This window comes from Monodon monoceros, unplaced genomic scaffold, assembly GCF_005190385.1.
Source record: "Monodon monoceros isolate NGI ecotype Baffin Bay Population unplaced genomic scaffold, NGI_Narwhal_1 Super_Scaffold_8, whole genome shotgun sequence".
Taxonomy (NCBI): Eukaryota; Metazoa; Chordata; class Mammalia; order Artiodactyla; family Monodontidae; genus Monodon; species Monodon monoceros.
Window position 1 is genome coordinate 72,547,530 of NW_021703785.1, and position 14,888 is coordinate 72,562,417.

At 45.6% G+C, this 14,888-nt stretch overlaps 1 protein-coding gene across 1 annotated transcript in view; it reads left to right on the forward strand.

Annotated features, from left to right (window-relative positions):
* MIPEP (mitochondrial intermediate peptidase) overlaps positions 1 to 14,888 on the forward strand; it is a 133,279-nt gene that overhangs the window by 110,958 nt on the left and 7,433 nt on the right. Inside the window, exon 18 of the mRNA XM_029209971.1 lies at positions 276 to 349. Within this exon, the coding sequence (XP_029065804.1) occupies positions 276 to 349 (74 nt within the window). The remainder of the gene's footprint in view (positions 1 to 275; positions 350 to 14,888) is intronic.

Sequence of the window (14,888 nt, forward strand, 5' to 3'; positions counted from 1 at the left end):
TAGATGATGGAGAATGGGGTACGATTTTCTACTTGTTCTGTACCACATAAACTAAACAACCCTTTCTAGAAAGAGCAGGCTTGCTCTTACAGTAAATATATCACCACTGGTCTGTCTTCGTAGAGTAGGTTAAAAATCGGAATGAGATTTTTGGAAGCCAGAAGATAATGCATGGCGGCTTTTCTGAATCTGACATCAGTGTGGCTTCACTTGGGGGACTCAGGCGGGTGTGGGTGGGTGCGTGCAGGCTCCAGTGACAGTCCTCTTCTCCCCAGGGCGGCGGGGGAGCGCTACCGCCGGGAGATGCTGGCGCACGGCGGGGGCAAGGAGCCCCTGCTCATGGTGCAAGGTAAGCCCACTGAGACGCGCTTTTTTTTTTTTAAGGTTTATGTGTTAACATTAGCACTTTGGGTTTTGTTTCGTGTCATCTGTAATGAAAGATGTTTCCAATTTTGTCTATTTGTTTTTTCTTTTAAAGACATGATGCTTCAGCTGTGCACTTTGTTCTGAGCATCTGTTTCATGGTGTCCCAAATAAGTTAGTGTGATTTATTTGGATTGAGAAAAAATTTCAGGCTTTAACTCTCAAAATGTTACTAACACTCTAATAGGAAACGGTTAAGTTACTGTGAGTCCTCAGAAAATCTGCTTTCAGATTTTAATACTCATTTCTTACTCCCTTATGAAAGCCTAGCAATACATCTGTTAGAAATTACAAGGCATCAGGGTGGATTTTTTACTCAAAAAATTAGAACCTAATTCAGTCTTAGGCATCTCACGATGCTTGTTTTCCTATGTGTTTTCTAAGTATTTCCACTGAAAATTTAATTGTGAATGGAAGTGACCGTCGTGATGTTCCTTAGAATGTTCTCACAAATACTTCAAGGAAACGTGGGTGATCTTGGGTGCTCTCAGGATGCCGGCATTTCCATGCAGCCGGTCCCTCTGACTACCTGATGAAAGTGCATTTAGGAGATGACTCCCAGCCTTAGGGGGATGCTGTCTTCCTAGTGGCAGCAGAGCAGTCCTGCTCGTGATGGGTTGAGGTGACGTCCCTTGCGCACATCTGTTGCACCTGCTGTCCCCTCGGGCAGGGCTGTAGCTGCTCATTCATCCAGCCCAGTGGCCGAGAGCTGCTCACGTGCCAGGCACTGGAGGTGACAAAATCCCGCTGGGGACCTCGATTCCGTCAGCTTTTCTGGGAGGATGTGTTCGTCCAGGCTCGGTCTGCCCGCTGCCGTGGCCAGTGCGTAGAGCGGGTCTGCCGGCAGTTTCCTGTAGCCCAGCCCTGCTGTGCTTTGGGGGTGATGCCGGTCTCCCATCTGTGATTGCGAGAGGGTCACCCTCTCGACGAGGAGGCTTGTGATGCCCCCCACTTTGCTGGCTGATCCTGCCGGCCCTTGTTGAATTCTGCTACGTCCAGTCACTGTTTTACTGATTAATGAAATCTTCCAGCAGCCCTCTCAGGTGGGGTGTTCAGTACCTTCTTACCGATGGTGGAACAGCTCAGGCCCCGGCCCTGTGGTGCAGCAGAGACGGAGGAACCCCACCAGGATTGGAGCCTGGGACTTCCGACCACAGGGCCGGAGCTCTGAGCAGCTCCCTGGGTAGGACTGCCGGCCGCGGGCCCCTTGTGGACTCGGTAACAGTGAAATTACTTGGCTCGCGATGGTCTACATGGCGCCCTTTGGGCTGGTAGTTTGTGGTGCTGCGTGGACAGCCCGCTATGAGTGGGGGCAGAAGAGGCTCCAGGGCTGTTTCTCATGCGGATGTTCTGGTGGGAAAGCTCTCTCAGCAGCGGTGCTTAGTTTATCCTTCCTGACACCAGGGTCTAAACGCCGTCTGCACATAAATATTAGCTTACATATGGCTCCAGCAAAAGAAAAATATTAAATCTTTTTCAGTGTTTGTCTTTTGGTTGGTGTCTCTGCTTCCAAGATGGTTGTATCATCTCTCTGGAAATTCTGTTCTTCATATGAAACATTTTTATGTGAAGAAAAAATATTTTTCCACGAGAGAAAAACAAGCCTGTGGTTCAAACTAGAAATGAGAATGTATTCAGACCACAGCTAACACCAGCAATAGAACTGCTCGGCTTGTAAGTGTTACCCTTTTCCTCAGTGTTCCGCCGGACCTCCTTAATTCACGTGATCGGTTACACGGCGGATGAATGGGGCCACGCGTAAGAGGGTGTTATGCCAGTTGTCACTCCGTAGGGTTGGGTTTGTAAGACAAGATCAGCAGTGTGCGAACGGCCAGCCTGCACCCCCAAAGCAAGAGCATCCTGCATGATGGCTCATAGCATCGGGGTGGCCCTAGGAGGAGTGACTGTGAAATTACTCAGCGTCGTGATATGAAAGAATAAATATTCTAGTTGGTATTATTCCTTTATGAAAATGCCACCTTTATTAACCTCCTTACTTAAGACACAACATTTCAGGTGAACGCCGAGCCATTCCTTAGTCAGGATACCGTGTGTTGTGCTGGTGCTCTTTGTATGACCTACTCAAGTCAAACACAGCCGTGCTTTTGATCTTTGAACGATAAACGCCTCACAGGTGAACCTTGAGCTCGCTGGCCTTTTTTAGAGTCGCCTCAGGTCTGAAGGGAGCGCCGCCGCTGCGCCCAGGAGCCTCGGGGAAGATCCACGTGAGGCAACACAGACTTTTCTTCAAGGGCCTGTAGTTTTTTCCTCTCAAAACTCTAAACACCATTGGAAGAAAACAAAAAGTGGTTAAGAAAGTATTTCCTTCCTCGGGGGGGCGGGGAGGCAGGGAGCGGTCACATCACACAGTAAAACAGAATTGGATTTGCCATTGCCAGCTCCGGTACTTAGCAAATTCCTCGACCAAGTCGATTTCCCTGAGGGACACAAAACGTGATTTGACACCAAAACACTTTTCTAATCTGCAGGTTGAAATTGTGTCCTTATCTAGTTTTAAACACATCCGTAGCACACATAAAGATGTTATAAGCAGAATATTCAGTTACTTTAATCCTCCACTAAAACACAGGGTGGCAACACACCTGACTGAATTCAACTCTCCTAACTGCCGAGGATTCTGGGGTGAGTTGAACTCTGTACATTCCATACAGTGTTTTCTCGTTTAAGTATCACATTTCTTAGTAATAAGAGAACTTAGTTTTTGCTTAAAATAAACCAGGATGATATGACATTTTCATTCATTTTGCCATATACTAGAAAAGTTTTTAGGTGTGCTGTGGTGAACATGACCCAGAGTTCAGTTTCTGCAGACCATTTCAGAAAATGAATGTCTCTCTAGAAAGATAAACAGTGAGTTTGTAACAAGGAGGTAATACCTGGTAGCCACCTGGAACGAGAATTGTTTCTACCACAGCAGGTAGAAGAGGGGGATTATACAGCTGTTGGCGGTCGAAGCTGTATTATTTCAGCAGTTCAAGAAGGACAGGTGAAGTCCCCACAGGAGGTTACATCTTCCAGTGTAAACTGCTTTATCTTTCTTTTACGTTATCCAAAATTCTTGAGTAAATGGCCCTTGTTGAGTTTTTAGGTTCAGATGTTACTTATCTTTAAATAACTAGGAAAAAACCAACACATTGAAAGACCTGCACTTGCACTTGCCAGGTGCTTCCTGCTTTGCTGCTCATTGAATCCCTCTAAAGTAGGTCTGATTTCCCCCTTTCCATAGATAACGAGGCTCATTCTCCTCCCTGCCACCTTCCTTCCGATGCCTGCGTCTTCCTCAGGCGATCTTTGAAGGCTGACGTGAGACTGAGTTGGTCTTAGAATGTGAAGATGTCAGTGGCCTGAGCCTCGAGGCCTCAGTGATCCCCAAAGTCTGTGTGTTTTCAGTGTCACATCCTAACTATTCCCACTGACACTGGTGAGGCCTGCCTGACAGCCACTGATGAGCAGTAAAATCTTCCGTGATCTGTTTTCGTATAAGCTCTTTAGACTTTTGTGGCAAAGCTATCACAGTCGTTCCCATGGGATGATTCTCACCACAGCCGCGTAAGCACGGTGCCCACCGAGTTTCACATTTCTGCTTCTGGTTATGGATCCTGTGTGCTCTCGCCTGCAGCCTTGGCACAAAGGATTTTGTGGGGAAAGGAAAGGTTAAAGCCCAAGATTTTGGCGTTCCAAGTGGTTATTTTTAAATATTAAACAACTTTATTTCTGTTCTCCTTTCCAGAAAAGAAACTCTTAGCTTTATGACTTTTGGCCCAAAGCAGTATGAAAGTAGAGATATAACATTAGAACTTGACAGAGTTTTAAAAAGGACAAAACATCAGATAAGATGAAAAGGAATAGTAGATAAATTCTCAGCGAAGCTCCCTTCAGTCTGTTCTGTGTCGCCAGACTGACTTATGGAACCAAAGTCTAGAAGCCCCAGGCCTCACCGTAAGCTGATTAAAATCGCAAGAGCTCACACTTCTGTAGAGCTTCGTGGCTTTCAGAACACATTCGTCGTTGCCATAACTATCCTATATCATCTCTTCTTACTACATCGTACTCTTATTCAAGAAACAAGTCAGAAATTTGTGGTGTGTATTCCAAATGGTCACCCTCGTCCCCCAAGGAGATTAATGCAAACGGTGTACAATGGTAACCTCTCTCCTTGGTCCTAGGAGCAGGGAGCGCCCGGAGCTTGGTTTGACACCTTCTGCCCTAGAGGAAGCAGGGCTCCTTGGGGGAAGGGCTGACTCCAGGGCTGGCCTGCAGCGTCCTGCAGCACCAGGAAGGAGGAAGGTGCTCAGGAATATACACGAGGATGGGCATGTGTGTCACGAGGGCCAGGCTCCCACTATAAACGAACCCTCAACGGCCAGAACTTTAACAATTTGAGCAAAAAAGTAACTAAGGCAGCACTGGGAAATAATACCAAGTATAAGTGTGTATCTATGAGCCCGCCCTGACAGGAACGATTGAATGAATCAGCGGGGCAGACCTCCCGTGCAGGAGAGTTCAGATGGTTTCTGTAGGTGCCCCCTGCCCCCCGAGTGTGGGCTGCACGGTGACCTCCCCCTTTCATACTGTGCTCTGGAAGAAAGGGAGACATGAAACTCTGCCTCGGCCAGGTGTTCAGGGTCAGCACCAGCAAGGCGAGTCATGCTGTCACGACCCCTAGTGTGATGAGAAGGGCACCTCACCTCTGGGGTCTTCCTTCCCAGGGCGTCACAGACAAGGGGCACCAGAGTCGAGCCTCGGCTCTCTGCGAGGAGGAGACGGCTAGGCCCGCGCTGTGCCCTGGCGCCTGCAGCAGGCTGTGCCGTGCACACCCTCCGTGGGCACCTGCTGCGTTAATGCATACTTAAGTGTTAGAGTTTACCTGGAAGGGCAGATGTCTCCTGCACCATTAACAACGTGATTATGGGGGATCGAACAAGATGGTGGAATAGAGGAGGGCATGGAGCTCACCTCCCCCGAGGAACACATCAAACACACATCCATGTGTGGCATGAGTCTCACGGAAAACTAACTGGAAACTGGCAGAAGGACTCCTGTACAAGCAAGGCTGTAAGGGGGTAGGAAAGGAAGAAAAGTGATCGGGTTTGGACCTGTGCCCCTGGGAGGGGACTCAGAGGAGAAAGAGAGATGACACAGGCAGAGACGCAGAGACCTGCTCTGGGCAGTGAGCGGTGAGAGCCGCAGACTGGGCACCTCTGTCCTGGCGTCCAGCACGGGGCAGGTGAGCGCCGAGGCACAGAGGAAAGGGCAGGTTGAAGGCTTCTCTGGTGCTGGCCAGGTTTGCACCGGCTGCCTCAGCGCACGCTCCAGCCCCACATACTCCACGTCACCGGGCAGCACGGGGTCTACGGCAGAAGACTCATGTGGGACCCAGAGGCCACTGGGACAGAGCCTGGACAGGGTGGTGGCAACCAGTGTTGGCACCCACTCAAGCAGTCCCCCCGAAGCCCAGAACTCTGACAGCAGCTGCTCCACCACAGCTCACAGCCCAGTGTGCACTGAGGCTCCACCCGGGCCCCATCCGCCCTGCAGTGCGGCCCTACAACGGGCAGGGGCGGCTGTGAGGGACAAAGGGGACTCTCGCCTGAGGCTTTCTCCACAGAGCCAGGGAACACGGCGGGCACCGCACAGGCCGTGCGTCAGAGACAACCCAGACCTCTGGCTGCAGCCAGCATGTGCCGACAGCCTGCACAGGCCCCCTTGCTTCAGCATCCCTGCCTCTGCAGCAAGGGTCCCAGTGTAGGGAGCAGGGAAAGCACACATGTACAGGGAACAGAGCCAGCCCAGGCCTGACCCTTGGGGCTTCTGCTCCAGCACCTTGGGGTCAGATCCCACCCCCAATAGGGCAGTGATGGCCACTGAGCAGAAGGGAAGTCTTGCTTCACACCCAGCTCTAGCTCCTCCAGCCCCAGCCCCACCCCTACCAAGGTGATAGCTTCCAGCACACCCTGAGGAAGACATGGCTTGTGTCCCCATCAGATCAACTTTCCCACCAAAGGCATTAGACACTCACAGTCTGTATAGGGCCAGTCCCTCATACGAACGTGGTCCCTTCAAGACCACAGTAGGAAACTGTTGCACCTAAATTCATAGAGGCAGAGGAATTGCTCTCAATTGAAATAATAAGAGAAAACCCCTGAAAAAAGTAATAAAACAGAAATAATTTATCAGATAAAGAATTGAAAGCATTGGTAATAAAATTGTTAAGTGAATTAGAGAAGAGAATACATGAGCACAGTGAGAGTTCTAACAAGGAACTAGAAAATATGAAAAAGACCCAATCAAAAATGAAGAATTCAGTCACTGAAATCAAAAAACACACTAGACAGAATGAATAGCAGACTAAGCAATGCAGAAGAACACTTAAGGGATCTGGAAGGTATAATAAACAAATGTAAAAAAATTAAAAAAGGTAAGAGGTCTCTGGATAACATTCGGCATACCAACATTCACATTATAGGGGGTCCCAGAAGAGAGAAAAGGGTATTGAAAATGTGTTTGAAGAAATTATGGCTGAAAACTTCCCAAATCTGAAGAAGGAAGGAAACGGATATCCAGATACAGAAGCACAGAGGGTCCCAAACAAGATAAACCCAAACAGACCCACACCAAGACATTATAATTAAAATGGCAAAAGTCAAAGAGAGAAGCCTAAAGGCAGCAGCAAGAAAAAAATAATCATATACAAGGGAATTTGCATAAGGCTACCAGCTGATTTCCCTGCACAAGCTTTGCAGGCCAGAAGAGACTGACATGATATATTCACAGTGCTGAAAGGGAAAAGCCTGCAACCTAGGATACTCTACCCAGCAAGATTTTCATTTAGAATCTAAGGAGAGAGAACTTCTCAGACAAACAAAAACTAAGAGTTCATCAATGCTAAATCTACCCCAAAGGAAATATTAAAGAATCTTCTCTAAGTGGAAAAGAAGTAAGAATCTACAGGAAAGGGAAAACTCCGTAAGGACTGAGGATCAACCACTTAAATAAGCCAGTACGAAGATAAAAAGACAAGAAAAATGTAAAAGCAGCTGTAACGATAATAAGCAGTTAAGTGATAAACATGAATATAAAGTATGACATCAGAGTCACAGAATGGGGGGAGGAGTCAAAAATGTGGATCTTCTAGAATATGAGGTTAAATGACTATCAGTTTCAAACAAGTAGGTAAAATTACAGATCAGCGTATATATAAGCCCCACGGTAATCACAAACCAAACCTCCAGTAGGCACACACAAACTAAAAGGAAAGGCAAACAGCATACTACTAAAGAAAATCGTCAAACCACAAGGGAAGAAACAGAAAGAAGAAATGAACAGAGAAGAACTAAAAAAGCAACTGGAAAACAAGGGAAAAAATGGCAGTAAGTACATGCCTATCAGTAATTACTTTAAACGTCAATGGACTAAATGCTCTGATCAAGAGACATAGGGTGGCTGATTGGATTAAAAAAAACAAGACCCTTCTCTATGCTGCCTACAAGAGACTTACTTCAGAGCTAAAGACACACACACTGAAAGTGAGGGGATGAAAAAAGGTATTTCATGCAAACAAATGACAAGACAGTGGGCATAGCAATACTTACCAGATAAAACAGACTTTAAAACAAAGGCTATAACAAAAGACAAAGAAGGGCATTATACAATGATAAAGGAACTCAATATAAGAAGAGGATGTTACACTCATTAACATATAGGCACCCAAGACAGGAGCACCTAAATATATGAAGCAAATACTAACAGACATAAAGGGAGAAACTGACAATAATACAATAATCTTAGGGGCCTTTAACACCCCACTTACATCAATGGACAGATAATCCAGACAGAAAACCAGCAGTAAGGCAACAGTGGTCTTAAATGACACAACAGACTAGTTTGACTTAATAGATATCTACAGGACATTCCATCCATAAACAGCAGAATACACATTCTTCTCACGTGCACATGGAATGATCTCTAGTATAGATCACATGCTAAGCCACAAAACAATTCTCAAAAAATTGAAGAAGACAGAAATTATATCAAGCGTTTTCTCCCAACCACAACAGTATGAAACTAGAAATCAGTTACAGAAGGAAAAATGGGAAAAGAACAAACACGTGGGACACTATAAAAACCAGTGGGTCAGTGAACAAAGCAAAGAGGAAATCAGAAAATACCTCGAGACAAGTGAAAGTGGAAATACAACTCTCCAAAATCAGTGCAAGCAGAGGGAAGTTCACGGCAATACAGGCCTTCCTTGAAACACAAGAAAAATCTCATATAAACAGTCTAACCTACCACCTAACGGAATTAGAAAAAGAAGAACCAACAAAGCCCAAAATCAGGAGAAGGAAAGAAATAATAAAGATCAGAGAAAATAAATAAAATAGAGATAAAAAATAGGAAAGATCAGTAAAACCAAGAGCTGGGGTTTTTTTGAAAAGATAAAATTGACAAACCTCTAGCAAGGCTCACCAAGAAGAAAAGAGAGAGGGCCCAAAGAAGCAAAGTAAATGAAAGAGGAAAAATAACAACCAATACCACAGAGATAAAAAATCATAAAAGAATACTATGACAATAAATAGGACAACTTAGAAAAAATGGACAAATTTCTAGAAACATACAGCATGCCAAGACTGAATCAAGAAGAAACAATTTGAACAGACTGATCACTAGTAGTGAAACTGAATTTGTAGTTTTAAAAAACTCCCAGCAAACAAAAGTGAGGACTGGATGGCTTCACAGGGGAATTCTACCAAACATACAAATAAAAGCTAATACCTATCTTCCTCAAACTATTCCCCAGAATTGAAGAGAATGGAACACTCCCAAGGTCATTCTACAAGACTACCATTACCCTGATACCAAAACCAAAGACGATACAAAAAAAGAACATTACAGGCCAATATCTTTGATGAATATAGATGCAAAAATTCTCAACAAAATATTAGCAAGCCAAATCCAAAAGGATCATACACCATAATCAAGGGAGATTTATTCCAGGTATGCAAGGATGGTTCAGTACTCGCAAGTCAATCAGTGTGGTACAACACGTTAATAAAAATCAAATGATCGTCTCAAAAGACACGGCAAACGTATTTGACAAAATTCAGCATCTATTCATGATTAAAACTCTTACCAAAGTTGGTACAGAGGAAATATATCTCAACATAATCAAGAACATTTATGACAGACCACAGCTACCATCCTACTCAGCAGTGAAAAGACGAAAAAGCCTTTCCTCTAAATTCAGGAACAAGGCAGAGATGCCCACTCTTGCCATCAATTTAATATAGTATTAGAGGTCCTAGCCACAGCAGTCAGACAAGAAAAAGAAATAAAAGGCATCCAAATTGGAAGGGAAGAAGTCAAACTGTCACTATTTGCAGATGACGATATTTTATATAGAAAACCCTGAAGTCTCCACCAAAAAACTGTTAGAATAAATAAATTCTGTAAAGCTGCAGGATACAAGATTAATACACAGAAGTCTGTTGCTTTTTCTATACACTAATAATTAACTATCAGAAAGGGAAAGCAAAACAAAAAAGTCCTATTTAAAATCACATCAAAAAGCATAAAATACCTAGGAATAAATTAACCAAGAAGGTGAAAGATCTAGACACTGAAAACTATAAAACACTGATGAAGGAAACTGAAGATGATACAAAGAAATGGAAAGATATCCAGTGCTTTGGATAGGAAGAAATAATATTGTTAAGATGGTCATACCTCTCAAAGCAATCTACAGGTTTAATGCAATCCCTATCAAGATACTGATGACATTTTTCACATAACTAGAATAATCCTAAAATTTGTGTAGGACCACAGAAGACCCAGAATTGTCAAAGCAATCCTGAGAAAAAAGAACAAAGCTGGAGGCATAACACTCGCAGACTTCAGACTGTACTATAAAGCTACAGTAATAAAAAGTGTGGCAATGGCACAAAAACAGACACACAGATCAGTGGAACAGTGAGCCCAGAAATGAACCCACGCACCTATGGTCAGTTAATCTACAACAAAGGGGGCAAGGATAAACAATGGAGAAAAGACAGTCTCTTCAAAGCTTAACAGCAAAGGAAACCATCAATGAAACAAAAAGACAACCTACAGAATGGAAGAAAATATTTGCAAATGGTATGACCAACAAGGGGTTAATATAAAAAAATATATAAACAGCTCATACAACTTAGTATCAAAAAAACAACCCAATCAAAAAATGGGCAGATGACCTGAATACAGGTCATCTGTGACCTGTGGCCAACAGGCACATGAAAAGCTGTCCAACATCACTGATTATTAAGGAAATACAAATAAAAACGACAGTGAAGTGTCATCACACTTGTCAGAATGGCTGTCATCAAAAAGTCTATAAATAAATATTGGAGAGAGTGTGGGGAAAAGGGAACTCTCATGCACTGTTGGTGGGAATGTAAATTGGTACAGTCACTATGGAAAACTGTATGAAGGTTCCTCAGAAAACTAGAAATAGAGCTACCATATGATCTAGCAGTTCCACTCCTGGGTATATATAATGTAGAACAAAACAAAAACACTAATTTGAAAAGATACATGCACCCCATTGTTCACAGCAGCACTGTTTACAACAGCCAAGACATGGAGGCAACCCAAGTGTTCATCCACAGATGAATGGATAAAAAAGGTGTGATACACACACACACAGTGGATTATTATTCATCCGTAAAAACAATGAAATTCTGCCCTTTGCGGCAACGTGGATGGACCTAGAGAATATTATACTTAGTGAAATAAGACAGACAAAGACACATACTGTATGATATCACTTACATGTGGAATCTAAAAACTAAAACGAACATATACAGCAAAACAGAAACAGACTCACAGATCTAGAAAACAAACTAGTGGTTACCAGTCGGGGGGAGGGAGCGGCCGGATGGGGTAGAGGATTAGGAGATACAGACTACTATGTGTAAGATAGATAAGCAACAAAGATACACTGTACAGCACAGGGAATTACAGCCATCGTCTTGTAATAACTTTGAGTATAATTCATAAAAATCCCGAATCACTATGCTATACACTTGAAACTAAAACAAAATTGTAAATCACCTCTACTTCCAAAAAATCGTGACTATTATTAGAAAAGGGACAGGTTTTTATTCACATTATGAAATTTTTTCTAAATATTTTGTCGGCCCAAATATTTTTTGTGGTATAACTTTTATAACGCAAAAGAGAAGCAGGTCTAGGAAAGACGTCTGTCACTCGGCGGCTCCCTCTGCCCTGACCTCAGTCCCCATGTCTGCTCAGAAGCCTGGACGCCAGCTTTGCTTTTGTGCCCTGCTCGCCCGCAGCAGGACTCCTGCTTCCCCGGCCTCAGTCCCTGGGGCGGGGGGGGGGGGGGGGGGGGGGGAGCCGCCCTCCAGGCCATCCACTTGCTCTGTGAGGTGCTCTGCCCCCTGCAGAGCTTTGCCTCTAGAAGCAGCGCGGTGTGTTTCTTACGCGACACACAGCTGGTGTCCCACAGGGCGTACGTAATAAGACAGGCCTGCCCTGGCGTTTTATAATTCACCTAATGCAGGACCAGGTCAGTCTGGTAGATTACTGCAGTTACTTAAGGAACGGACATTAAAGTGGAGAATACCTTCCTACTGGGGGAGGTCGGAGGTGCATTCTGCCACCTCGTTTCCGGCACCGGGCACTGCACTCTGTACCGAAGGTGAGTCCGCTCTCGGGGCTTTGCTGCAGCGGACTCTGGCCGCAGCCCTCGCACCCCGTCCCGCTCCGCCCGGAACCCGTGGGGACCTCCGGGGCCGAGTTCTCTCAGACACACCACCTCCGGGCCTGAGACTGAAACCTCTGTCCAGGGCGCTGGCTTTCATTCAAAAGTATTACGGCAGTGTCCTTGTGTTAGTGACCAGTAAGTAATCTGATTGAATGAAAAAAGCTTTATGTTAGTTGTTGGTGAAGTTAATTCATTTAACTTAGTGAATATTTAGCAAATACTTGCTGCTAACCAGGCATTTCAGGGACACAGAAATAAGAACGGTACGGATCCTGCATTTACTTGAGGGGTGTAGCATCCTGTAGGAGTGACGAAGAGGATCCCCTCTGGGCCGTGTAGGCTGAGCCTGGGCACACGGCTTGGGGACTTCAGGACTCTGGGGGTTCAGCCCTCCGACCCGTCAGCTACCTTGCACCCGCGTCCTCTGCACCGGTGGACGAGGCGACCGTGAGCACTGGGGGAAGGGGCCGTGCGGAGGGTGCAGACCCAAGTGGGCAGGACAGGCCGCCTGCCTCGGGGGGCTCTGGACACGCCCCTCACGCTAGCAGCCGCGTCCACTCCCCGACATGTGTCCAGTCTGTTCTGGGGGCAGGCTGCCCCCTTCCTAGAGCTCATCACATTCTTTGCTTATAAATAGCAAAGGTGGAGCTTGGAGAGAACAGATAGTAGAGTTAAGAGATGCGAAGAGCTGAGGCTGAAAGACAAGGCCGGTATTTCAAAGACACGATAAACCAGGAGAAAACGTGGGAAATGCCCTCCTGGAAAGAGCGCCGTTTTTTCACTTTTCTGAACACATGGACTTTGGGATCCCAGGAATGAGCACCTCCTGTGGGTTACGGTGTCTTGTTGACACATCAGAAAGATAACCGCGTCCCGCGTGCTATAAACCGATGGGCGTTGTGTATAATTTGGGGTGTAGGGCGGTGGGAAGCACATGTGCATTGATCTCTTCACCTGGGTAGGAGGAGTCGGCCTTTACCAGGAAGCGACAGGCCTTTCCTTCTCTAAACTTAGCCCAGAAGCCTCTACTACCCTTGGATTCCCACCCCCCCTTTTACTGTCAAATGCTCCAGTGAATAAATTCAACCAACATAATTTTTGCTAGCAAAGATGGTAAAAAGCCTCTGGGAAAGTAGGTTTTGAACAGAATTTTAACTTGTAACGTGTCGACCGCACTTTGCATTGCACACCCCGCGTGGTTCTGGCCCTGGGAGAGCGAGTGTGTCCACTGCAGGCTCACCGGCCGTCATGGTCCAGCCTCTGCTCCTGCCCTCCCGCTTCCAGATAGTCTGCTTTATAACAGGTTTATAACAGATGACAGCACGCCCCAAGGAGAGTCACTCTCCGGAGAGGAATGGGGACAGTGGCCCCTTAATGCACCCGCGCTGCTCTGGGAAACAGAAGTAAGGCCGGGAGAAGCCGATGTGCCCCCTCGGTGGTGCAGAGCCCTTTACCAGCACCCGTCCCCCTGGACAGGCTTTCAGCCGCTGTTCACTTTGGGTGGGCCGTGCTCCTCTTGGCCGTTTTCTCTGAACAGCAGCGGACTTGCTCTCTGTCTGCTGCGTGCATGGGACGGGCCGTCTCCCTTTGTGTAGCATCTGGGACAGTGCCCCTGGAGCCTGACTGCACTGAGGTCTCAGAGCCTTTCCCTTGCGGGCAGATACCCTGTAGGGGACTCACTCCAAGAAACACCAACTATTCTGTTTCCAGATCATGTTGCGTAGACAACGTTCTAACAGGAACGTAGATGGTATTCTTTGGAGTCTTCTGACTGCTTAGGGGAAACATCATAAAGTGCTCTTTAAAGATGGCCGTTAGAGATGATGTTCCTGACGCGTGGGTACAAGTGTGCTGTTAGAAAAGCAGGTGTCACCTCCTCAAAGCTCTCACCCTAGACTCCCAGCTGACAGGATGGGGCTCAGAGCTTCCAAGGCTAAGGAATTAGGGGCCACAAGCGTCGTGGCGGGGCTGATGCTGGGGATCCACTGAGGAATCTACACTCCAGAGTCCGCTGATAAAGGGTAAACTCGTTAGTAGAGACTTCGAGCAGATTTCAGTGGAAGAATTGAAACTGACATTTGCTAAGCACCTCCGGGAATGTTGCCAGAGAGCATGGAGATGGGAGAGTTTCTCCTGGTTTAACTGGATCATCTCCTGAAAGATCCTTTGCAAGGTATCTTCTAGTGTTTGAGTCTTTTCAGCTATCTCTAAAAGAAACTTTTCCCGTGTGACTCTTATGTAACATCACTAATAATGAAACTAGATTAAGGCATGATTATACCTAAACCTAATTTTCTTCTTTGCTTAACAGTTCATCTTTACATTAAAGTTTGTAAGATAGAATAATCCCTCCTTAATCTCAGAATTTGCACATCTCAAAACATTTGACTACCATGATCAAGTTCTTTTTTGACCCCATCACGTCAGGGTACGTCAAGTAAGACACGTTTAGTTTCTTAATCCCTCTTCTTATAGCACTGAGTATGTTTAGTTTAAGCTGTAGGGTCAGGACAATAGCTAAACTCCACTTACATTTTCCCTTCAAGCAGTTTAAACAAAACAGAGCTTTAAAAAATTCTTGAAATCTTAAATCACACCCTCAAAGTAATTGGAATTTCAGCCCCACATTCATTTTTGTCTTCTTCCTGCACGTTTTTTTTTTTCACTTCAGGGTGGGAATTTT